Here is a 25,834-nt window from a genome sequence, read left to right on the forward strand (position 1 = left end):
ATCAGCACTGCCACCGGCCCTTCGCTCTGTCTTCCCCTCCTCCACTCGCCAGCACAGAGTCCTGCAAGAACCTGGGCCATGTGATCCTCCACGCCAGGCTAGGCCGGGGCCTCTAGACCTGACAGCATGCCTCCCCTCCCCCTGCCCTCTGGGCACCGGGCCAGGGGGGTTGGATGGTTCTGCTGCTGCCCACACGGACTGCTGGAGGAACCTGTGGGGAGGCACTGAGGTGGGCTGGTGGTAGGTGAGTACCCCAGTTCTGGGGCGAGCCTGGGGCCAGGGGCTCCCAGGAAGTTCTGACCCAGCCTGTCTCAGGCCAGACTTTGCACCCTCATGCCCCTCTGTGGGCAAGTGTGGGGAGGTCACCAAAGCTCCCTGCACCTCCGCCCTCAGACAGAATGACCACCAGCCCAGCGAGGTAATCCAAGCAAGCGCGTTCCAAGCAGCCCCTGGCCCATGGCCAGCGTTCGTCAGTGTTCCTTGTGCACAGGTGAAAACATGCACCTTGGTGCACCGTGGTGAGAATGCGTGTGGACGGTCTACAGGAAATACCCATGGGTCAAAATGGGCAGCATGGGCAAGTTCCCATTCCTTTTAAAGCCTGTCCATAGTACTCCCATAATAACTTCAAGGTTTAGGAAAAAGGCAGAAACCGAGCATCCCCCCAGCCCATATCTGCCTGCCTAAATCCCCCCCATGACACTCCCGGTGGGAGTGGCCTGCACCTCCTCTCACCCACAGCACAGGCGGCTGTCCTCAGGCTTACGCCAGGACTTCTGTGGCCCCTGTGGGGTCCCTCTGGCTCTGGGGTCCCATGGGACCCCCCTTCACGCACCACACCTTCCCTCCCCCCCAGCATTAGCTAAGGGCTTTTAGACACAGACTAGCAGCTCCCCAGTCCTCCTAGCCAGGGTTTCCAGGAAGGACACCTGCCCCCAATTAGATGGAAAGGCCAGTGGAAAATGCTGAAGTCCCGGGAGATGCAGTGACAGAACGTTACCGGACTCTCAATTCCCAAGGCTGGCTGGGCCCCAGGCTCACCCACAGAGCCTCTAAATACCCAGAGACCTGCCCTTCCCCCTGCAAGGGTCTCCTCTCTTGGACTCCACCTGCCCAGCCTAGGTTTTCGAGCAGAATTGGCCTTGTGGGCTGGGCAATTTAGCCTGTTGCCTCCTCCACGCAGGCAGCTTGCCCTGGTCCAGAGAGAACAAGTCCGGAAGCAAACCCTGGGTTCTCCCGATGGAGTTGCCAGCCCTGGTTGTTTGTAAGCAGTCTGCCCAGTCCCCAGGAAGCTGTCCTCTGTGCACCCTGTTCCCATCAGGGCACCACTCCTTCATCTGCTTTGCTTCTTCTCCATGACATCAGCCACTCTGCTTCACCCAGCTCTGGACCAGGTCCTCCCCTCCTCCTTCCCTGCACCCCATCCCCCAAGTCGTCTCTCCATCCCCAGCACCCTGAGCAGGCCAGACCCTTCTCTCACCCCAGGCTCCCTGCAGCAGCCTCCTGGGTCATCTCACCGAACCTCTAGCCTCCACAGGCAACCGAGTGGCTATGCCCTTACTTCCTCCTTGCCCTCCCCCAGGGCCTTTGCCCAGCCCATAGCTGGCTCACATCCCCCTGCCCCCAGTCCTCCAGACTAACCAGACCTGCACCGCCCTGCTGTCCCGTGTGCACCGCTGCTCCCCCAGCCAGCCTGGGTTGGCCCTGCCGGTCTCCAGCGTCTGCTAATGAGCTTGCTTGGTCAAGGGCTTCCCTCCTCTCCTTGAAGCCCCCAGGCCCTCTGGGTTGACCTCCTTTAAACCGAAGCATCTCCTGAGCTTCCAAGCAGACCATAACCTCTCCCAGCCCATCCAGGAGGTGCACAGGTTCATTGAAGGCAGCATGGGGGCAGAGGGCGGGGGGGCTTTTCCCCCTGGGTCCCCACACAGTTGCCTCACTGGCCTCCCATGAGCTTTGCTCAAACCTGACAACCCTTCTAGAAACTGCAGTCCCAACCCTGCTTTGCTCTTCTATTTTCCATCGCTTATAACCTAACTCGGTATACGACTGACTTTACGTTTCCTTTGAGAAAGCAGGGAGCTTCCCAAAGGTGGGGACCTTCAGCCAATGGGTCCTGGCTGGAGTTCAGCACCCGGATAAGAGCAGCCGCAAGGGGCCCACGGCAGGCACAACATAACGACATACACACTTGCAGTGCAGAGAAAGGGCTGAAGGGCAGTGTGAGTTCTGGCTTCGCTGACTAACTCATGCGAGGGCTCCATGGCCCTCGCATCACCGAAACCCAGAGCAAAGCCACAGGGTGACAGGTGACAAACCAAGCCCGTCCGTGTGTTCCCTCAGCATGGGCCGCTCCTGCTTTAATTCAGGCAACACCAGATCCAGGAATTCATCCTTTTCCCTCTTCACACGGGCTCTGGAGAGTTCAGAACCAAATGTGGGCCCAGATGCTGAGTGGGAAACAGGAGCAAGTGAACAGCAAGGCCATCTTACTTCCTCGTGCTTCACCTCTTCCCCCTCGTCTCTCTCCACCCCCCCCCCGCCCTTTTTTTGTTTTCACTTAATCCTTTTGCTCCCAGTGTATGCTTCTATGCTCCTTGCAGACTTTCTGGAACGCAGAGTCATCAGAGCAAAGCAAGCATTTCCACATGTACAGGGAGCCCAGCCAAGCAGGCACCAGGGGGAGCAGGCAGCCAAGGTGTGTGGGACGTGTGCCCAGCCCTCCCCCCGGTCCCCGTCATGCAAGCCCTTCCTCCCTCAGGGCCTCTGCTCCCCCATCTTGAGGTCAAGTCCTAGGAGCCGCCTTGCTACAGATCGCCTTCTCTCCTGCCCCTCTGCCTCCTTTCCATGCTCCCCCCTCCCCACCCCCAGCTTGACAGAAGAAGCAGGAGAAGCCCCCGCTTCTCAAGTGCCTATCCCCTCCGGGAGGGTACCTGGGGCCTCAGGGGGAGGTGGAGCCTTACCTTGAGGATGAACCCATCGGGGCAGGCACGGTCATACTTGTACACCTTGTAGACAACCAGGAAGACAACACAGGTGAGGAAGGCCAGGGCGAAGAGGACCAGCACGGAGACCTGTGGGTAGAAGTGGGGCCCATCAGGGTGGCTGCGAAGACCCGCGTGCGGGGGCAGCCAGACAGACACACGGACATACTCCAGTGCACGAAGAGACCGTCTCTAGAAGGAGACCCACACTGGAGTCCCGGGAGGCTTCGGGGACGAGAGGTCAGAAGAATCACTTTTCACTGAACAACTTTCTCACCACATCCACAAGCTCTCTTTATTGTAAACGCCCTGTTTTTAGTCTTCCAGGTCCTGTCTGGGGAGCTCAGGGTACAGACACGATAGAGACTCATAGACACTTGGAAGCATGGTTGAGCCAGGGGTGCGGGTTGCCTTTCTGCCTGCTGACAGTGACCGAAGTGACTCATCAGCAAGCAGCTCATCAGCTGTTCCAGATGTCTCCTGAGCCCCGGCCACCAGCTCTGCCGTGGGGCCGGGACCAGCGAAGCAGGAAAGCCAGACTCTCCCGGGCCCCCGTCACCTCTGCCCTTAAGCTTCCTGTGTGCTCAGGTGTGCCCCTTCCCCAGAGAGCCGTCCCTGCTGGCGCAGGGGCACGGCCGCCTTCACCGCTGTATGCCAAGCTGGCTGGCACATAGTGTGGGCTCAGCCCACCCATGCGAATGGGTGCGGGACAGGAAAGCGGGTGCGGAGGGTGAGATCCTGCCCCAGCCCGAGAATGCGGAGCATGGGGGACAAAATGACACGGGATCTGAGCACCAAAGCTGCTCGCTTGGCTGCTGGGAGCCCCCTTGGCAAGGGCAGGGCATGTCCGGAGGCTAAAAGCTGATGCAAAGTCTCGGCAGGTCAGGTCAGGGGAGCCTCCCCACCCTGCTAGCAGAGACAGCTTTCAGGGGAGAAAGTCCGAGGCAGTGGGCCCCTGGGTGCTGGCACAGGACAGGGGCTCCGTAAACGTTAGCTACTCCCCTCCCCCTCCCCTTCCAGAGTCCCCGTGAGCTCCCTCTCCACACTGCACATAGCTCCAAGGCTGCTAAGCACCAGCAGAACTCCACCACTCTCTGGGGCTGCGAAAGAGGCTTGGGGGTGAGCCCCCAGCAAGCTGGGCACAGCCTCAAGCCAAGTGCACTGAGCCCCATCCGGGCTTCAGGAACCCTGGGCAGACGTACCCTCATCCTGCAGGGCCCCGGTTACCATACTGGCTCTCCATCTGTGAAAGGAGAACAGAGTAGCTCTGAGCCAGGTGAGAAGATGTGTGTGAGGAACGCTCACCCAGAGGATAGAGGGACAGACAGTCGCCCCATGCGTCCCCCTTCCCCTGCCTCAGGCACGGCATCGTGGCCCCAGTTCCACTGCGGGGCTGTGGTGGTCCCCAGTCCCCTCACCCATGCCACAAGACGACACTTCCCCACCTGCCAGTTGCTGTGAGGGTAGGAAGGAGGCATGGATGGGCAACACCCGCAGAGAATGGTAGTGTCTCCCATGGTGAGTACCGCCCCACCCCTGGGCCCTGCCTCTGTTTCCCAGGCTCTTCGTCACCAGTCTTCAGGGTCCTTGCCAGGCCTGTGTCGTGGTGGCCAGGAGCCCTGGCTGGGGTCAGCGCTGGGCCACTCAAAGCACGTGGCCTGCATGCTGGGGCCAGCCCCCATGGAGAGCCCTCCCTTTCTGGCACTGGGTGGGCACGAGACATGATCCAGGTAGCCCACACACCTGAGGGCCCACGAGCACCCAGATCCTCCCTCCCCTCTCACGCCTACCCTGGCCACCTGCCTCCCTACTCCTCCCCAGGTCACGCTCACAACAGCCAGGGCGACACCTGTCCCCTGTGTTCTCTGGCCCAGGGAACAGCCCTTGAGGCCCCAGGCAGCAAGAAGCCTCTGCATCACCTCCCATGAGGCCCTGCCTCCCCATCCCTAAGTCCCACCCGTCCCAATCACCATTTCTGTCCTCCACCCGCCTTTTCCCTTCCTGTGCCCTTGGGGTACCCTCCCTCACCTGGACTGTCCGGGCCGTGACCCTTTCCAGGTCAGAGAAACCACAGTCTGCCTTGACAGTCCATGCCACACAGGGAGCCCAGGCCTGACGCATGGGCACAGGATGAAGTCACAGATAGTTTGGGGCCCGAGGTGCCCACAGGAAAGGCACCACGGGGTTCTGGGGGCCACTACGGCACATGGCAAGAACACAGCTGCAGACCCAGACAGTCCAGGGAGACTGCAAAGGCAGCAGAGAGCAGAGCTGAAGGAGGTCAAATCTGCAAGGAAGGAGAGGGGATGGCAGACCGAGGGCCATACGGTAACAGAGGCAGCAGCCAGAACCCTCGTGCTTTCCAACGAGAGCAGCAGCCTTGCTGGTGCTGACACGGGATGGGCACCTCTGGGCAAGGTGCTCAGCTCCTCTGAGTCTGGCTCCTGTCACCAAAAGGACCCAGCTCTCCGGGCGGACTGGAAGGCTGAAGATTTGATGCGGTCTGACTGAGGCCAGCCCCTGGGCACAGCGTGCACCATGCAAGGAAGCATTTGCCCTTGTTGCCGCTGCTGTCATGCTTGTCAACCGTGCCCTCACTCGGGTCACAAGGCTACCAGAATGCAGGGCCTACCCCAACCCAATCTCCATGCCCAGGACCCCGCCACCTGCTAGCAGCTCTTCGGGGTAGCAAGGCCCGCTTCAGGGGCTCTGGATTGTCCAGGGCTGCCAGGCTGCCTTCCCCAAGGTGGTCTGTGGCAAGAGCTGTATCTAACAGAACTGGTTTCCTTCATAACACTCTGTATTTTTTTTTTCCTAAGTAGGCTCCGTGCCCAGCATGGAGCCCAACAGGGGGTTGAACTCACGATCCTGAGCTCAAGACCTGAGCTGAGATCAAGAGTAGGATGTTTAACTGACTGAGCCAGCCACATGCCCCATAACCCTTTGTATTTTATTTTAGGCATTTGAAAACGTTCCAAAGAGGCCCGTGGCACAAAATAGGTTAAGAAGTCCTGTTAGAATATTATCTCCTCAATGAAATATTAGCAAACTGAATGCAGTAATACACTAAAAGGATCATGCACCATAATAAAATGGGATTCATTCCAGGAATACAAGGATGGTTCAACACCCGCAAATAAATGTGATCCATCATGTGAATAAAATAAAGGGTAAAAACGTGATCATCTTCAAGAGAGGCCAAACAAGTGTTTGACAAAATTCAACATTTATGATAAAAGCTCAACAAAGTGGGTATAGAGGGAATGTGCTTCAACACAATAAAGGCCACCTAGGATGAGCCCACAGCTAACATCGTCATGGTGAAAAACTGAAAGCTTTCCCTCTAAGATTGGGAAAAAGACAAGGATGCCCATTCTCACCCCTTCTATTCACCACAGTACTGAAACCCAAGGCAGAGCATTAAGAAAAAGAAAAGGCATGCACATTGGAAAGGAAGAAGCAAAACTGTCACTACTGTAGGATGACATATTACATATTAGAAAACACTGAAGATTCCACCAAATTCCACTCTCAGAACCAATCAACAAGTCGATAAAGTTGTAGGACACAAAACCAATACACAAAAAATATGCAGTGTTTCTATACATAATAGCAAACTATCAAAAAGAGAAAGTAAGAAAACATGCCCATCTGGGGCACCTGGGTGGCTCAGTCAGTTAAGCATCTGCCTTCAGCTCAGGTCTTGATCCCAGGGTCCTAGGATGGAGCCCAGCAATGTGTTCCCCCCTCAGCAGGGAGTCTAATTCTTCCTCTGCCCCTTACCCTGCTCATGCTCTCACACTCTGTGTTCTCTCATAAATAAATAAAATCTTTTTTAAAAATCTGTAATTGCATCTTAAAGAATATCTACAAACAGGTTTAACCAAGGAAGTGAAAGACCTGTACACTGAAATCTCTAAGACACTGATGAGAAAACGTGAAGATGACACAAATAATAGAAAGATACTCTGTGTTCGTGGTTTGGAAGAATATTGTTCAAATGTCCATTCTGCCCAAAGCAATCCACAGATTGAATGCAATGCAATCCCTACCAAAATTCCAGTGGCATTTTTCACAGAAAAAGAACAATCTTCAAATCTGCATGGAACCACAAATGACCCCAAATAGCCAAAACCATCTCGAGAAAGAAGAACAAATCTGGAGGTATCGTGCTCCCTGATTTCAAACTACATTACAAAGCAAAAGCAATCAAACTGGTATGGTACGGACATAAAATTAAAGTACAGAACCCAGAAATGAGCCGACATATACAGTCAATTAATTTACAACAAAGAAGCTAAGAAATGTACACGGAGCAAGGACAGCCTCTTCAGTAAGCAGTACTGGAAAAACCGGACAGCCAAACGCAAAAGAATGAAACCGGACCACTTTCTTACACAATATACAAAAACTAACTCAAAAGCAATTAAAGACCTAAACATAGGACTTGAAACTATAAAACTCCTAGAAGAACACAGAGGGGTGTTAAGCTCCCTGACACTGTTCTTGGCAATGATTTTTTTACATCTGACTCCAAGAGCAAAGGCAACACATGCAAATAGGCAAGTGGGACATCAGACTAAAAGTGGGACCGCAAAGAAAACCATCAACAAAATGGAAAAGCCAACCTCCTGAGTAGGAGAAAATATTTACAAGCTGTACGTATCTGATAAGGGGTTAAAGTCTGAAATACATAAGGAACCCCTACAACTCAATAGCAAAAAACCAAACAATCCAATTTTTATATTGAGTCTTTGTGTTACACCGTTGAAATCACCATAATGGTATATGTCAAACAATTCTCAATGAAAATACGTACACATGCATGCGCACACACACACGCACATACATAATCTTACATCTTAGGGCGTTCTTAAGCCTGTCCCTTGAATTTGGAAGCCACAACTGTGTTTGGTTCCCAGCGCCCCATCTGTTTAGGTTTAAAAATAAGCCCCATCTCTCAGCAAGGCTGTGGGGAACCACTTTCTCTGGGGCCCTCCTCCTGGAACCTGGCCTGGGCCTTTTATCTGGGATTCCCAGGCCTGATGACTGAGGAGCTCACAGAACCAAGAAAAGAGAACATGACAGTTCCAGGAATAGTCAGGGAGAGACACAAAGAAGGAAATCCATAGATAGGCAGGAGGAGATGCCCAGTGGGGCAAAACCCCTTTCCTGGAGGCTGTCCCCACTCTTCTTCCCCCACACCTTGCAAACCTCAAACCTCTCCTTGGCCCCACGTCTGCACAGACCTGGGAAGTGCCCCATGGTAGGAAAAGAAATGTGGGTTTCCCCTTTGCTGTGTGGCATAATGTTCCCCTGTGGTTACCATGGCCTGAGGAGAGAGCATGGGCCTTTCCAGAAAGATCCCCAGCCGGCTCAGAATTGGATCCCAGCTCTGCCACCTGCCAGCTGCGTTCCTAAGCAGATCACCTGCATATCTCATCTCTGGAGAGGAGAACAAAGCCTCGTGCTCTTACACGTTCGCTGGGAGAATGACTAGGGATCAAGGGTTTGATCACGTGCTAGGCCCATTAGGGGTTCAACTGTTTCTCCCCCTCCCCAAAATAGGGAAGCCCTACACCTTGGTACCTTTGAATGTGACCTATGGGGTCCCTGCAGATGTGATTAAACTGAGGTCACTGGGCCCTAATCCAATGTGACTATGTCCTTATAAAAAGAGGAAATTTGGACACACACACAAGGAGAACCTTGTGAAGATAGACAGTTGAAGGATGCGTCTGCAAAGCCAACGAATGCTAGGGTCACCAGCTACCACTGGAAACTAGAAAGAGGCAACAAAGGATTCCCCTCCCAGCTTCAGAGGGAGCACAGCCCTGCCGACCCCCACCTGGACCTGGGCTTCTGGCCTTTGGAATGGCAAGACCATCAGTTTCTGCTGGTTAAGGCGCCAGTCGTGTATTTGTGAGCTCTGGAGCACATACCACGAGGTTTCTAGCCCATCACTCAATGGCCCAGAGTGAACTCACACGGCCCCGTATGCCAGAGCTCTTTGAGCAGAGCTCACGGCTGGCTCGCCTCCCCTATGGGTGTTCTTTGTCTGCTGTCATCCCTGTCCCTCCCCAGCATGCCAGCCTGCATCACCTTCTCTCCTCCTCACACTCCAAAGCCCTGACCAGGCCCGCTGCCTCCAGGAAGGCTCTGGAACATCCCAGCCCCTCCAACACCAGCAGCACGTGCACATACCACATAGCCCAGCATCTCCTCTTCCCCAGTGATTCAAGTGAAATAAAAGTGTGTCCCAATTTGGAGAGTTTCACAAACCTCCCCTTCTCCCATGAGACAACTAAGAATATTCCAGAAAAAAAAGTGAAAATTACCTACCCAGACATACCTGTCTCCTGGGAGCATTCTTTAGGCTTTCTCAAAGGTCGACAGGCCTTGACCAGAAGCATTCTGGAGAGCCCTAACCACCAGCAGCCCCATCTTTCAATCCATTCCAAAATACTCCAACTAGAAGACAAAACTAGCCGTGCACTGCCCAACACATGTCAAGAGCCCTGGGTTCCAGGCCTGCTCACACCCCACACACAAAGCAACTCTGGAAAAGGCATCCGTCCCCGACCTCTGGTTCCCTCTCTAAAGGAAATGGGCAGGCCAGCCTAGCACCCAAGCTTAGAGAGGGGTGCCCAGGAGACCCCCCCCCCCACTGGGGACCCCAGGTCGCAGAGTGAACCCTTGTTACACAGCGGGAAGCCCAATCCCACACACTGTTGCAGTGCACATCTGGCCTGACGGAGGCTCAGTCACCCAAAAGACCCCACCTTCAAGTCGAGCCACAAGACCACCGCATGGTGCGAAGAGCCCAGGGGTGCCTGTGAGACGAGAAGCAGCAGCCACATGCAGGGACCCAGCCTTAAACATAAGGGCTCCACCTCAGCTGTGTGTGAGAATCACAGGACCCCCCCCCCCCACCGAGGATCCCAGCAAGGGGACCCCAGACGGGACCCCCGCCAGAGCCCCAGCAGTGGAATGCTGGGAGCAATACCCAGGCCCTGGTATTCCTTAAAACTTTCCAGATGCTGGGGCGCCTGGGTGGCTCAGTGGGTTAAAGCCTCTGCCTTTGGCTCAGGTCATAATCTCAGGGTCCTGGGATCGAGCCCCGAGTCAGGCTCTCTGCTTGCAGGAGCCTGCTTCCCCCTATCTCTCTCCCTGCCTGCCTCTCTGCCCACTTCTGGTCTCTGTCTGTCAAATAAATAAATAAAGTCTTTAAAAAAAAAAAAACAAACTTTCCAGATGCTTTGGGACACAACCGAAGCCCAGCCCCATGGGGCAAACAGAGGATCCCCTCCTGCATGAAATTCCTGGAGCCTGGGGGCGACTAAGCTCCCACCCTACCCTTGGCCCCCTTCTGCCAAAGTACCCTATGAAGAGTAGCTCCAGAGACTTCGACCATGCTCTGTGCCAAGGCAGGCAGTTTCAGTAAAGCTGGGGTACCCCTCAGGATAGCACCCGAAGGCACTACTACAGACTGCATTTCTCCTGCAGGGACACTGGGGCTCAGCCAGTGCAGGTGACCAGTGCAAGGCAAGCCAGCTGGGTCGGCTTAGCAGTGTCCCCTAAAGACACCCAGGTCCTAACCCCAGGAACCTGTGCATGTTGCCTTATATGCAAAAAGTGACTCTGCAGATGGATTTAATCCAGGTCTAGAGATAGGAAGGTCTCCTGCGTTATGCAGGTGGGTCCAAGTGAAATCCCAGGGGTCCTTACAAGAGGGAGGCAGAGACAGCAGACACTGGAGGACGCTGGGCTGCAGGTGGAGGAAGGGGCCCCGAGCCAAGGACTGGGGAGATGGTAGGAGCTCAAAAAGGCCAGGAAACAGATCCTTCCCTGGAACCCCCAGAGGAGCCCCCTGCCAACACCATGATGTGGCCCAGTGACGTGGATTCAGGGCTTTGGAGCCCCCAGAACTGTAACAGAATAAATGTGTGTTGTTCTGAGCCACCCCACTGGTGGTGCTTGGTTCTGGACGCTCCATGGAGCTAATTCACTTCCTTTGGAGCCCATCTCCCTGGTGCCCACCGAGGGAGGGAGGGTGTGGAGGGATCCAGCTGGCAGGCTGCCCAGCTCCATCTTCTCCAGGGGCACTTATCCAGCCGCCCTCGGGTACCCAGAGCCAACCCAGAGCATCTCTGAATCCAATGGGACATGAATTCAGTTTGCTGAGGTGCCAGTCTGTCTGGGTTTTCTGAGGGAAACGATCACGTACAGGAAGGAGGCGGGACCCGGGATGCTGGAGGCCTGGAGAGCCTGGGTCCACAGCCAGCGCTGGTCCCCATCCATGCCCCCAGGGGCGGAGGCCGGGGAGCTCCTGGGGCTGAGGAAGGGGACTCACTTAGATGCAGGGCCACTGCCTCTAGGGGGCATGTGAGGCCCAGGGTTGGGGCCTGTGATGCTCTCAGCGACCCATGAAAATGGTTTTTAATTTTGTTAGAAAACCGGAAATAATTATATAATAATCGTGAATCCAGTCTAGATGACAGTCTTCTTTAAACCAAGGTGGTCATAAAATAACGTCCTTTATTCTTCCACTTTTTTTTTTTTTTTTTTTTTAAAGAGGAAAGGGCCCACAAAGAAAAGCAAAAAGCCCCTCAGGGCCCAGGGCCCGGCCTTCTTCCATCTTAGAATCCCCCGGTGGCCAGTGGACATTCTCAAGACAAGACAGAGGCCCCCTTGGCATGTCCTTGGCCACACGGCTTCAACCCTGGCCTCTCCTGCAAGGTGATGGCTTGTCACAGCTCCTCCACGGTGACGGGGGGGTACTGGCAGTCCCCATGGTGCTGGAAAAGACTTGGGCTGGGGGAGGGGAAGGGGTACGTCTGGGCCTCGAAGGAAGAGCAGCTCTTCGGGGCAGGAAGGGTGGAAGGGGTGTGCTCTGAAGAAGAAGGCTGTGCCAGAGCCCAGAGGCATCAAGGAATATGGTGCATTCGGCTCGTGTGGCTGGAGCAGCCTGTGTCCTGCAGGAGGGGACCCCCGTCCCTGTTTGCCCCATCGAGGAGGAGGAACCCACCAAGCAATGCACAATGCTGGGAGGCAGCTGCCCCTTTGGGTCGAATTATCATTTCTCACAGCCTGCGGATGTGTGGCCAGTTGGCTGGAAGATGTGTTTGCTACCAATGTGCATTGAGCGGGGTGGGGGAGCAGATTCTCCATAATCCCCCAATTGTAACACTTTTGTGCAGCTGTCAAGAAGAGCTTTGCAGCAGGACACAGTGGGAAGATGTTAAAGCTACTACGTGGGAGCTGTATCCACTTGGCATCCCCCAGCATATGATCTGTGGTGGCCCTTGATGGCTTGGGCCCCACGGCTGGAGGCGGTGGCCTGGAAGGGACAGTGTGTGAGAGCAGCAGAGATCAGGGAGAGCCTGGGGTGGGGTTTCCATATAGATAAGTACACATGTGTATGTGCTTGTTTTTTAACACAGCAAACACCAAGATCTCAGAAATACTGTGATTTCAAACGAAAGAGGAGAACACCCCTGTTCCGGGATCCTGGCAGCAGCGGCAGCTGGACACAGAGCCCCGTGTGAGCTGCACCGGCCACAGCCTCAGGCAGAGTGGATACTGCTGGAGTTCACTACCTCCAGCAGAAAGAGAAGGGCCTCGAACAATGCGAACCAGAGGACACTAATGGAGGAGGTCAGAGACGCAAGTGAATGGAAAGACGTCCTGTGTTCACAGACTCAAGATTCCGTGTTGTGAGGACGAGACTATTTCCAGACTGATCTGCAGATTCAGCGCAATCCCTAGCAGAATCCCGACAGCCTTGTTTGCAGAAATGGAAATTGCAAGGATCCTAAATAGCCAAAGCCATTTTGGAAACAAAGAGTAAGTCAAAGGGCTCATCTTTCCCGATTTCAAAACTTCCTGCAAAGCTACAGTAATTAAAACGGTGTGCTACTCGCATAAGAATCACCATGTAAATGGAAGAGAACAGAGTCCAGAAATAAAACCCGATGTCTGTGATCAGCTGGTTTTCTTAATCTAGATGCTAAGACCATTCAGTGGGGCAAGAAGTCTCTCAGCAGATGGTGTTGGGACAACCGGCCATCTACACCAGAAGTTTGACCCTTACCTCACACCATATACGAAAATTAACTCAAGGGCACCTGGGTGGCTCAGTTGGTTAAGCCTCTCTCTGCCTTTGGGTCAGGTCATGATCTCAGGTTCTTGGGATCAAGCCCCGCATCAGGCTCTCTGCTCAGTGGGGAGCCTGCTTCCCCCTCTCTCTGCCTGTCTCTCTGCCTACTTGTGATCTGTCAAATAAATAAATAATTTTTTTAAAAAATTAACTCAAAATGGAATAAAGACCTAAATATAAAAGCTAAAGCCATAAAACTCTTAGGACAAAATGAAGAGGCAAATCTTCATGACCTTAGACTTGGCAGTGGTATCTTAGATCTGACACCAAACACACAAGCAAGGGAAGAGAAAATAAATCATACTTCCAAATCTAAAAATTGTGTGCAAAGAACAGGAGGAGAACACTGAAAAGGCATCCACAGAACGGTAGCAGATATCTGCAAACGATATGCCTGACAAGAACATGGTATCCAGAATACCACTGAACACCACAAAAACCACCCAATTAAAAATGCGGAAGGCCCGGAATAGACGTCTCTCCAAAGATATACAAATGACCGTCGGGGCACAGGGACCGATGCTCCCTGTCACTAGCCGTTAGGGAGGGGCAAATCCAAACCACAGTGGGATACCACTTCGCACCCACCCGGCTGGCTACAATTAGACCGAGAATGATAAGTGTTGGCTGGGTGTGCAGATGCTGGGAGCCTTGGACATTACTGGTGGGCTGGGAATGGGGCAGCTACTCAGTAGGTAAGACATAAAATTACCCCACAAACTCCTGGGTACATACCCAGAAGGACGGAACAAGGACTTTTTGAACAAAAAGTTGTACATGAGTGTTTGCCGCAGCGAACGCTAGAGGTAGTCTAGTCTACTCTAGTCACTAGTCAAGAGGTAGAAACAGCCCAAGTGTCCATCGCTGGATGAAGGGACAAACAAAGATGGTCTAGACATACAGCTGCATGTGACTTGGCCAGAAAGAGGAACAAGCAATGTGAAAGCAGCAGTCACAAAGGACACGTACTATATGACTCTACTGATGCGAAATGTCTGGAACAGGGACATCCAGAGACAGAACGTAGGTCTGTGGTCGCCTAGGGTTGACAGGAGGAGGAAACGGGGTGCCTGCTGATGGGTAACAGGTCTCCTCTTGGGGTGCTGAAATGTTCTGGAACTAGACACTGGTGAGGGTTGGACGACACCACAAAGGTTCTAAATGTCACTGAGATGAACACTTAAAAATGGGGGCTCCATATGTCACATCTATTTTATCACACTAAGGAATAATGGGTGAGGGGGGAGAGAGACGAGGCAGGGGAGGCATGGGAGACACAGGCCTGGGGGTGGGGGTCCTGGCAAGACGAGGAGTCCCAGCCCCAGCAGTCCTGCCCCAGAGGCAAAGGGATGTTTTCTGGAAAGAACAGCCAGGAAAGGAACGCAAATAGGCTAGGGGCCTCGGGGTGAACTATATACGGAGTTTATAAGGGGAACCCTATCTCCTGGATGCTTATTAGGACAGTCTTGGCCGGTGGTGCCTGCCCCCACATCCCAAATGCAGTGTCCACTGTGCTTCTCCGGAGTGTCCCAGTCCGAGCCTGACTCATAGAGCCACTCGACTTACGAGTCCCTGGTCCACACACCAGTTTTCACCGTGCTGCTGGGGAACTGACAGCTCCCCCGCTTTACAGACAGGGGGCTCGAGCTGTATTTGGGTCTGCTTGTGGCCATCTGCTCTTCCTGGCCTGGGGCTTCTCCTCCTGCTGGGGGCGGGGGAGGAAGGGGTTACACTGCCTGGCAGGACATCTGAAGCAGGGAACAGCCATTCCATGGCGCTCGTGCAGTGGCTGGTGTGGAAGACAGAGCTCGGTGGGCTTCAGGGTGTCAGGTGGGTGTGGGTCTGAACCCTATGTCCGCCCCTGGTTAGCTGGCTGACCTGGAGTCGTCTCCTTAACCTCGCTAACCTTAGTTCCCCACCTACAAAGTCAGGCCAGCAAGATCAACCTTCAAGAGTGTTACTAACATGAAAAGGAATGACACTCATGCCACTCAGAGCCTCCGCGGGCACCAGGTCGATGGCGGCTAGATTATTCCTCCACTGCCCTCCCCCAGGAAGGAGGGGAAAGGAAATGTGTTTTCTGCTGAGTAATGCAGTTAAAAAATAAAAATAAAAAAAACACTTGGAGAAACAGGATGAATCCTGACATCTTCAAGCATGTGCAACACTAAATATTTTAGGTAACCCACAAAAAAAGTGAACACACAGACACCCCCTCTCCAGGATGATTCAAACCACTTATTATTGGATTCTGGACGAGGCCCCCACTCTAGAGCTGGGCCAGAAAACCGTGGGCTCTGTGACAGAGGACGGCTACGGGGTATTGGTAGGCCATTCTAGAGTCCCCAGTGTCACTGCACGAAGACCTCCCCCGCTGCTGAGTGCCAAGGAAACGGTGTTGCCGTTCATAAATATTTAACAAGTGCATCTTGAAACATGCCGGGGGATTACTGGAGAGTGTGGAAAACAGACGGGCACGCAGGAAGCTCAAGGTCATTAAGGATGTGAGAAAAAGATACAAACCGCCCACGGAATCGTTTGTGACAGGATGCAAAGGGACACCCCCGCTGCAGCACCACCAGCCAACAAGGGGAGTGGGGAGCTTTTCAGACAAACTCGGTCTATCCTCCCAGCTCCGTGTGTACCACAAAAGGCGCTCACGTTCAAGGCCATGCAAGGCCGGCCCCAGACCCTCCCGAGTCCTGAGCGCACTGTGGCGCCAGGTGAGAAGGCATGTGGGTTTCAGACTCTGCGACAGCTCTCCGCCAAGGCAGCCACAAAGCAGAACCTGATGGAACCTTCCTTTAATGGGCCTAATGATGGCCCCTCCAGCCTCTGTGCTGGGAAAGCGGGCTCAGCAGCACCCCAGCCACACCCTCTGCTCTGCCGAGGGGGAGGGGACAGCAGGAACATGTCCCCAGAAGAATGTTTAGGTTTATTTAATTTGAGCTACATCTCAGCCTGTGTTTATTCTCAGCATAAATACACCTTCAATTAATTAAACGAGCACTTTTCCTCATTGACACTACCCTCTTCAGAAGCCTGGGCTTCTGGCCGCTGCCCCCGGGTGAGTCATCCAGCGATCCCAGTGTGGTGGAGTCTCACAGAACCCTCCCCACTCCCAGCAGTTACCTAGCAACCAGCCTAGCAACCCCAGAGCCAAGAGCTTCATCCCAGAGTGCTAAGCATAAAGTAACGTCGAAAAAGACATCTCCACTCAAGGATGCCACCCAAAGGTATATAAAGAGGAGGCGTAAAGCAGCCAGCTCCCTCCTCCTGAAGTGTACAAATTAGAGACAAAGGAGGACACGTTATGTACTTGTTGCTTCAACAGCCAAAAGACACAATCACATCCTTGCTGTTCACACATGGAAATGAAAAGGACCAAGGAATGACTGGGCAGGTGCCACACAGAAGCTGCCCAGGTCCCTGGCAGGATGAGGAAGACCTTCTGTCCAGACCACAGCCGTGAGAGAGCCCCTGGCACCGCCAGGGGTGGGGGTTGGGAGGCAGGTCCTCCTCCCTGCCTCCTGTAGCAGGTTCATCTCCTGCGCCCCCTTTCCCCGCCCACTCCCCAACCCTCCCCCAGCTGCCCCCTCACAGGAGAAGCATGCCCTATTGTGTGCTCTCCTCAAAGATGCCAAACACATAACTGGGCAAAAAAAGGCTGGGAGAACACTCCAGAAGGGTGAACGAACACCCTTGGCATTTCCCAAAGGTGTCAGCCCTCCTGAGCCTGCCCCCCACAGATTCAATGTGTCACCTGCAGAGCTCATTACAGTGCGCATTCCCAGGGTCCTGGGTCCTCTGTTAAAAATCAACCTCCAGGCGATTCCAGTGCGAGCAGTCCCCGACCACACTCAGAGCAAGTGCCCTGCGGGCTGCGTCTCCGCACAGACCTCATGGCAGATGCGTGGGGGACCAGGTACACATCCTTCCCTGCTCAGAAGGGTGTTGGAACTGAAGCCTGATGTGCCCATGGAACACAGGGCATTCAGCTGTGCGAGTCAGTCCCCTGGGCTCCCAGCCAAGTGAGCCAGGCCACCCGGTTCAGGTCACGCTCTGCCACTGACTGACCTTGGGGGTCATTTGCCCGACCGGGTGGGGACTGATGACTTAACACCTGGAAAGGGCTTACATCCACACACGGCCTAGAGAGAGGGATCCCTAGAGCGCTGCTTTCTTCCACAAGCGAGGGTCCCACAGGCAGACCCTGGAAATCTCCCCAAGTCCCCGTGCACTCCAGGCCAGTGCCATCACTAGCCACCCAGTGACCTGTCAGGCTATCCTGTGCCAGGGCGTGCCCCCAGAGAGGACGGGCTCTTATCCAGGCTGGCAGAGGGGCTGCCCCACTGGACCTCACCAGGATGCCCGGTCACACCTGAAGAGAAGCCTGGACCCCTCACTGGGGGAGCCTGGACCCCGTGACATGACGGAAGAGACCAGAGGAAAAGTACTGAAGAACTCAAGTACATGGCCTGCCCCACAGCCCGCGGCTGCCAGGAAGGAGGGGGATTTGTGTTCTGTGTGGCTCAGGGGACAGATGGAAGCCCCAGGGCAGAGGTCACCAGGAGGGGTTCAAATCAACAAAGGGGCAAAGGATTCTCAGACGTGCAATAGTCCAGGGGCGCCTGAAGAGCTCAGTCAGTTGAGCGGGTGACTCTTGAATTTGGCTCAGGTCATGATCTCAGAGACGTGAGATGGAGCTCCCGGGTCAGTGGGCTCCACGCTTAGCACAGAATCTGCTTGGAATTCTCTCTCTCCACCCCACCCCCTGTGCTGGCTTTCCTCTCTCTAAAATAAATAAATAAAATCTTTATAAAACAAGAGAAAAAGCAGCACCATGGGCTGCCTGGAGCGGGGAGCTCCCCAGGGGAAGCCGCATCACCTCGGGGGGGGTCACAGCCAAGTACAGGCTGCCGGGGGGCCAAGCTCTCTGCCTCAGTTTCCCCTCCACTGTGAGATGACGGGGCACATTTCACAAGGTTTTTATGAGGATTAAGTGAGCTGAGAAGTCTCACGAGCTTGTCCCAGGGTGTGACTCATGGGAGCACTCCCTGTTTTCATCCTGTTACTGCTCCTAACAAAGGACAGCGCAGGCCTCAGGAGGGTAAGGTCAGTCCCCAGAGGTTTCATGGTGGAGCTGGTGGCTGAGCTGGCACTCGAAGGAGCTGGAAGGTGGGCCTGTGCGGAGGTGTGTATGGCAGGAGTGGGGGGAGGAAAGGTACTGGCCTTGGAGGCACAGACCAGTCAGAAGTCTCCCAGCCTCCCGTGACCACCTGGGACTCGAAGGCCTCTGCACTGTGCCCTTCAGTGTGGCTGTGAACCCAATGGAGGCCATGGGCGCTAGGCACATGAACGTGCCCAGACAGTTTAACGTGTAAGACTGGGGACTGTGCTCACTGCGATGCAGTGCTCTACCAATCACTTACTGTATACATCACCTTCTTAGATGTCCCCCAGGAGATGCGGGCAGAGATGAGGCAGGGTTCTGCCACCGCAGCCCTGTCCACAGGGACAGGCTCGGATCCTCTGAGCCCTCAGCTTCTGGGCACCCGGAGCCAGGTAACCACTGATGCTGGCAAGAGCCCCAGGGGCCCGTATGCGTCACCCATGCCTTCCACAGGGGCCCCGGGGACCTGGACCAGGTGAGCATGCGGGAGAAACACAAACAAAGGACACGGGAGCTGGGGGAACAGAGCCTGGCACACAACGGACCCCAAAAGACAAAGGACAGCATCCCACTCTGGGCGGGTACCTAAAATGCCAGGGCTGAGAGGAACAAAGGTCACATCAGACATGAGAAACCCAGACCCACTCAGATATCCAGATGGCCTCCACCATCAGAATGATGGGTAGGATGACCTTGAAATTGAGGTCACTTCTGCCTCTGCCAGGAGGCGATCCCCAGGGCATGGGCTATGCAGGCCGTCTGAGCGGAGCTGGCTGACCAGCGCGAAAGACAGATGTCAATCTTGGGTCAACCCAATCTGGTCCTGGTGAAGAACTTAATGGTACACGCAGACTGCATAGCCAGGAGCCCCCCGAAGAGCATCTCAGCTCCTACACCGTCCTTACACCACCGGCAAGAGCCCCAGACATGGGGCTTTTGCACCTCAACACTGTCACTGCAAAGTGGGGTCTACCAGCCACACCCACCTCTCGGGACAGCTAGATCACCCGGGGAAACACCCCGCAGACAGAAAACTCTGGGACTCAGGGGGGTCCGCTAGCCAGGCAGGCCTGGCACAGTGTTTTTCCAGCCTGTGTGGCCAGCGGGAGTGATGCGAAGGAGGGATTCAAAGTCACACCCCATCCTGGCATGCCTCCCCGGCCCATGAAGCCACCTCAGCTCTGCGAGCTTCATGTGCAGCTAGGAACCAATCCATGGAGTTTCTGGGACATGGGACAGGACACTGTATGCAGAGGTGCCTTGGGAACTGCAGGGTGGGGGCCCAGGTGTCTGTGCTCCCAGACATCAGCGATCTGCTCACACAGCCACACAGAGCCACAGGAGAGGCGGCCACGGCCACTCTGCAAAGTCGGGGTGACCACTGGTGTCTCTCAAATCACCCCTCTGAAACTGGGTGAGGGCCACCATTTTACAGTCTCTCGTGTGTCCTCAAAGAACAAGCTTTCAGAAGATCCGAATCCAAACTTTCTCCTCCACTGCAGCTGTCTCCACCTTCAGAGGCACCCAGATGTTGGGGGAGGCTCCACCCCCTAGCCTGGCTAAAACCCTGCCCCTTCCAGCAGCTCTTCCTCCCCAGACAACTGTCCAGAACGAGGCCTCCGCCCACTGTGACAGCCATGACTGCTCCGCACCTCAACCTCCCCATCTGTAGGATGGGTCCTCCGGGCACTCCTGACCTCTGGGGAGGCTCCCTGAGCTCAGAAGCATGAGGAAGGGGCCCAGAAGCTGGTCTTACAGGTAATAAAGAGGCTGCCTTACCTTTGTTTGAGCCTGCGTCCTTCCTGCAACTGTGAGGTAAGGATCTTAAAGTTTGGTAAGTGATTTTTCACATGTCTGTTAGCCGTTGTCTAAAAGAAAGTTTAGGGGTGGGTTTTCCCTGTTATTAAAACTAAGCAAGGGCTGCCTGGGGGGCTCAGTCGTTAAGCGTCTACCTTCGGCTCAGGTCGTGATCCCAGGGTCCTGGGATTGAGCCCCACACTGGGCTCCCTGCTCAGCGGGGAGCCTGCTTCTCCCCCTGCTTGTGCTCCTGCTCTGACTCTCTCTCTCTCTCTGTCAAATAAATAAATGAAATCTTTAAAACAAACAAACAAACAAAAACCCCCACAAAATGAGACTCTTAACCCTAGAGAACAAACTGGCAGCTGCAGAGGGGAGGGAGGCCAGGGCAGGGGTGAAGTCGGTGAAGGGGATGAAGAAAACACTTACCCTGCCGAGCACTGTGTCACAGACAGACTCAAATCACTACACTGAGCACCCAAAACTCACATAACACTGTAAATTAATCATGCCAGAATTTTTAAAAACAATAAATTAAAAAAATCTTCAAACCAAAAAACACTCCTATGAACTTGTATGTGGTCATTCTGGAAGACGAAGGAAAGAAAGAAGAAGATCTGGAAAACCACAGAGTGGGTTCTGCACAGCTGGGATTGGCCAGATAAATGGCATCCGGTCCTATCACTCCAGGGGCCAGTTTACCCTCCACCCCCCACCAGGGCCACTCACCTTGAACCTCTCGGTGACCCCCTCAGTGATGCTGACGGTGAACTCCGCTATCTTGGGAGGACGTGCTTTGCCTTTCTTGCGGTCAGGCTCGTACTCGGTCTTCGTTTTCACAACCACCTTGTCCAGGAAGCAGAGAAGCACAGCGTCAGTGGTCAGCGGTGTGGCCCAAAGCCCGTGGACATACCTGTCCGGCGAGGATGGGCATGGGCACCCTGGGGGCCCAGTCAGCATTTCACTGACAAGTATTTCACAGAAAAGGAGAACAGCCGTCATTGGCCGGAAATCTCAGGGCCAGGACTTTCGGAGAAATGGCCCATGAGTAATCCCGAGAGCAGCCCCAGGAGGGAAAGACGGTCACTCCCAGCTGGAGAAGTTAAGCTCCTCGGCCAGAGGTGCCCCAGCTAAGAGGGGGCAGGGCTAACTCCTGCTACCATGCTCCTTCCACCACCCAGGGTGCCACAGAAGCCCCGGTGGTCCAGGGGGTGCCCTCGGCTTCCATGGGTCTTTCTATGCCACCGTGGGTAAAGGGATGGAAGAGGCAATGAGATTGGGAAGGAGCAGGAGCTGGCCTTCATCTCTCAGCCCCCACCCCACCACCCACTCCCTCCTCTGCCCCTGCAATGGCCCCTGGAGGATCTCCCTGCTCTTCTTCCCCCTGCTCTCTACTTTGAAGTGAAGAGGTTTCTCCTCCCACGCACCTGCCCCACTCTGCCCCATACACACCCTTCCCTGCTCCCCCAGCAGCTTCCCACGAGCCCCCACCCGCCCTCCATCCTCCCCCCCAGAGGCTCCAGCCCCTTCCTCCACTCGCCTGTCGGACGGTTTCCTGCTCTGTCCCCACAGGCCAGGGAGGCCTCAGGGTTTCCACTGCTCTAGTCCCCACTCCTCCACCTCAAATCCAGGAGCCAAGAAGCGGCAGCAGGACTGCAGAGGCCCAGCCACCCATGCTCCCCGCCACCCCAAGACAGCGGGGTTGGAAACTGGCTCTCTGCAACCATAGGCCCCAGGGAAGAGCCAGGGGAGAATCAAGAGAGCGAGCCATGGGGGCTGCCGGAGGGGCTCTAGGACTCAGCTATGACCCTGGATCCAGCCGGGAGAAGGAACTGGGAGAGAGAGTGACCCAAGCCAGCTGCCACCGAAAACTGATCCAAGGGCCACAAGACCTGTCATCAACTCTTGCCTTCCCTCCTCAGTCCCTTCCATGCACGAAGCTCTCTGGATGCCGAGAGGGCGGGCACACCGACTGTGACAGTGCGGGTGCCCACCAGCTCTGGAGGGAGCATTTGTGCATTCCCCTACTGTCCTCAAATCCCAAGTGTCCCTGACTCGCTATGTGACCTTCAGCACCTGCCTGGCCTCTCCGAACCTCAGTGTCCTGGCCTGTGAAATGGGACCAAGACCTATCTCAGCCCACTGCAGTGAGGAGGGGGCCGTCCACACAACCCTCAGCACAGCCCGGATTCAGCTGCCTTTGCCGCTAACATGCTCAGTGACCTCGAGCTAGACCCTCTATCTCCACATGTGTAAAATGGGGGCAATGACAGTAAAGTTACTCAACAAATGTCAGGCGAGACCAGCCCATGCCTTGCTGCCGGCTCCACTGTCACCGGCGACCCTTGGCACTCGGTGCTCGCTCTCAGGACAGGTTCCACTCACAACCCTGGCTGTGTTACCTGACCCCACCAGCCACAGCACCTGGGACAGGAGACATCACCTCCTCTGAACCCTGCCTGTGAGCAGCACGGCACTGTTGTGCGTGTTAAGCGAGGTCTTGCGTGAGAAGTCACATCCCAAGCAGGATGGAGTGTGGGGCCCTGCCAGAAGCTTCTGTACAGAGGGAGGGGATCGTGGCCTTCCACCGTGTGACCTTGGGCCCATCCCCTTGAACTCTCTGAGACTCAGTCTCCTCATCTGTGACCTCAGAAATCTTCTAGCCCAACCACTGGTTCCTGGATATCCCAGAGGGGGTTCCCTCCCTCTGATTGAACACTCCCGCCAATTCCCTCCGTCTGTTTGAACACTCCCAGGGATGGGAGACTCACTACCTTTCAGACCTACCTAGGCTACTTCAAAATGGCCCAATTGGTTGGCCAGGATTTCATACCTGCCTGAAATCCACCCCCCCCTGGTAGAAGACAACTGTGTGCCAGACAATTCTGGAATGGAACAGACTGAGAGCAAAAGAGGAGACTCAGGCTGAGTGGAGGGAGTCACCTGACAGAGGTGCTGCCTCGGGACACAGAATTCCTGGCACAGGCCACTACCACTCTGGGGCTGAGGAGGGAGGGAAAGGTTGGGGGCGGGGGCAGCTGAGCTAGCCCAGCAAGTCAGGGAAGGGGGATGCGCCGCTGGCAGCCCTGCCCCACCCCTCCCCTCAAGCCTCCTCTAGACCATCAGTACCCCCAAATTGGCCCCACGTGGCCTAGGTGCACAGGTGTGCCCTGCGGATCCTCTTCCTGAACCGAAACACCTGCCATCAGCCGCCTTTCCTTCTCCACCCCCCCCCCCCACCCAATACACAAACAATAGAGTTGGGGGGATGGAAGCCACTCTAGACAGCTGAGTAAGTCAAACGGTGCACCTGGGAATAAAGGAATCTTCCAGAAGGGAAGGACCCTCTGCTGCCGCCAAGATATCCCCCCATCCCCATCCGGTGGTCAGCAATCACCAGCCAGCCGGAATAAAGGACAAAGACCTGACTCAGAACGTCCTGGTGAGACAATAAATGGAAACGCACTTCGGGAAACAGAATGAACTCGCTCGCGGCTGGGTGGTTTTTAAGCGGCAGCAAGGTGGTCAGAACGGATGCTGTGTTTATTATTCTAGGTTTGAGTTTTGGAATACAATTGTCGAGACTTTCAATCATTGCCATTTACCTTTTAAAACGTTAACTCCTGAAAAAATTATCCTTCACGTACAGAAACTACTTGATTGGATACTGTACTCAGGAAAAGAAGGGGCTCTAAATTCAGAAAAGGAAAGCCCACTTTGGGGAAACAATGATGAAGGGCTGTCCCCAGTTAGGCTAACACCCGGCCAGCAGAGCACTTACTAGAAGATTTCACAAAAGGAACAAAGAGAAGGAAGCTCCCGGGAAGAACAGACGCCCTGCAGCATCTACAGCCGGCCTGGGAGGGGCAGGCGGAGAGGGTGAGGACGGGAACCTAGCCGCTCAATGAGGGTCCACCTGGCCAAGGAGAGGAGCCTCCTCACCGCCACGGGGCGAATCCGAGGGGCGAATCCGACAGAAACCGCCCCACCTGGGCAGGCGCATGGGGCAGCCGCGCCCCAAGGCTCACCCCAGACCCACAGTCCCCTGCTACCTTGTCGGGGGGGGGGGGGGCATGGGCGGGGAGAAGCAGGGCCGGGGCCGCCGCGTTGGTACCGGGGGCCCCTCTCGGACAAGACTGCTACGAAAATCCAGAAGGGACCTTCCCCCAATTGCGCTCCCTTGTCGGAACGGAGCTGTCCCCGGATCCAGAATCCCGCGCGGGCACGCGGTCCTCCCGGGGGGCTTCCTCCCGCCGCCCGAGCTCGCCCCCACTTCCCATCTCCCGCGCACGCCGCGCGTCTCTTTTGTTGCGGCCGCCGCCCGAGGCTTGGGGTGCGCACCCGGCAGCGCGGGGGTGCCAGGGGGCTCTCACCTTGTCCGGGGGCGGAAACTGCAGCTGATTGACATCGAGGGGCGTCATCAGGGGGATGGTGTCGAAGCCATCCTCCAGCAGCGGCTGCTTGGTGCCCTTCTCCGCGAAATTGTTCCCCAACTTCACCATCGTTCCGAGAGACCCGAGGCTGCCGCCTGCGAGGGAGGGCCGGGCGGGAGTCACCGCGAGCTCGCCGGCTCCCCCTTGGCCTCCGGGGAGGAGGGGTCGGGAGGACGCAGCTGTCTCGGGCTCGGGACTGGGGTAGGAGGGGAAGGAGGGGGTCCCAGGCCCTCTCCCACGCGGGACCCAAGTGCCCGGCTCAGGGGCGCACCCCGTCCCGGCGCCGGGGACCCGCGCGGAGCACCCCGGTTCTCCACCCACCCACTGGGTGCCCGGCGGCCCGCGAACCCCGCCTCGGAGGGAAGGCTCGGGCCCACGGACCCCGCCCTGGGGCGGAAGGCTCGGGCCCGCGGGCCGCACTCACCCACGCCGGCTCGCAGGTCTGGCTCCAAGCGCGCAGCGAGCCTCCGCGTCGGCCGCTCCCGCGCGCAGCAATGGCGGAGGCGGCGCCGCGCGGGGCCGGGCGGGGGAGCCGAGCGATTGGGCTCGCGGCCGCTCCCTCCTCCCGCTCGCCGCCTCCCTTCCCGCCGCCCCCGGGGCCGCCCGTGAGCGGGTGAGTGCGCGCGTGTGGCGGCAGCGGCAACTCCGCCCTGACGCAGCGCGCGGGGCAGCACAAAGAAGCCCTCCCCGGGGACCCGAGCCCGCCCCGACTGCGAGGGGCGCGCCGGGACCCGAGGCTCGGGGCGGCTGCGGGGGGCGGGTCGGGGCGCGGCGAGAAGGGGGAGAGCGGAGGGATGGAGCGATGCGCCAGAGTGGGGGGCACGGGAGCCGGCCTGTGGCGCGCAGCTGGGCTGGGAAGGGGGCCCCGGAAACAGGACGGAGGGTGTCCCCGCGGGAAGGAGGCGCGGATGCTTCGGCAGGAGGGGGAGAGCTCTCCTGAGCGGGGGACGGCGCCCGGCTGAGAGGACTCCGCGGGGCTGCCCGAGGGTTGGGTATTCAGGGCAAAGAGAGCGCTTGGCGCGCTGCGCCGCGTTGGAGGGAGAGGGAAAGGTTTCTCTGGTCTGTTGGTTAGAGGAAGAGGAAGGGGGTCCCCTCGCTGCAGCCACAGCCTAAGAGCATCCCGGTCGCAGAGGAGGGGGGCGCGGAATGAAGGGCGGGGACTTCCAGCCGCTGTCGCAGCTGCCCAGATTAGGGCGTCATCTTGCGGACCTGGAGCCGACCCTGGCTGCAGGACTCCCCAGACGAGAAACCGCGCGTGGCGTGCGGGCGAGACCAGAAGCTGGAGGCAGGC

The 25,834-nt window shown here is 56.2% G+C and overlaps 1 protein-coding gene across 1 annotated transcript in view; it reads right to left on the minus strand.

The window, feature by feature from the left end:
• NSG1 (neuronal vesicle trafficking associated 1) overlaps nucleotides 1-25,174 on the minus strand; it is a 30,318-nt gene extending 5,144 nt beyond the window's left edge. Inside the window, exons 1-4 of the mRNA XM_047718865.1 lie at nucleotides 24,968-25,174; nucleotides 24,484-24,638; nucleotides 20,840-20,956; nucleotides 2,961-3,071 (exon numbers count right to left, since the gene is read on the minus strand). Coding sequence (XP_047574821.1) covers nucleotides 2,961-3,071; nucleotides 20,840-20,956; nucleotides 24,484-24,612 — 357 coding nt within the window. The 5' untranslated portion in view covers nucleotides 24,613-24,638; nucleotides 24,968-25,174. The remainder of the gene's footprint in view (nucleotides 1-2,960; nucleotides 3,072-20,839; nucleotides 20,957-24,483; nucleotides 24,639-24,967) is intronic.
• Between the last annotated feature and the right edge of the window lie 660 nt (nucleotides 25,175-25,834).

The sequence above is a fragment of the Lutra lutra genome, chromosome 2 (genome assembly GCF_902655055.1).
Source record: "Lutra lutra chromosome 2, mLutLut1.2, whole genome shotgun sequence".
NCBI classification, from domain to species: Eukaryota; Metazoa; Chordata; class Mammalia; order Carnivora; family Mustelidae; genus Lutra; species Lutra lutra.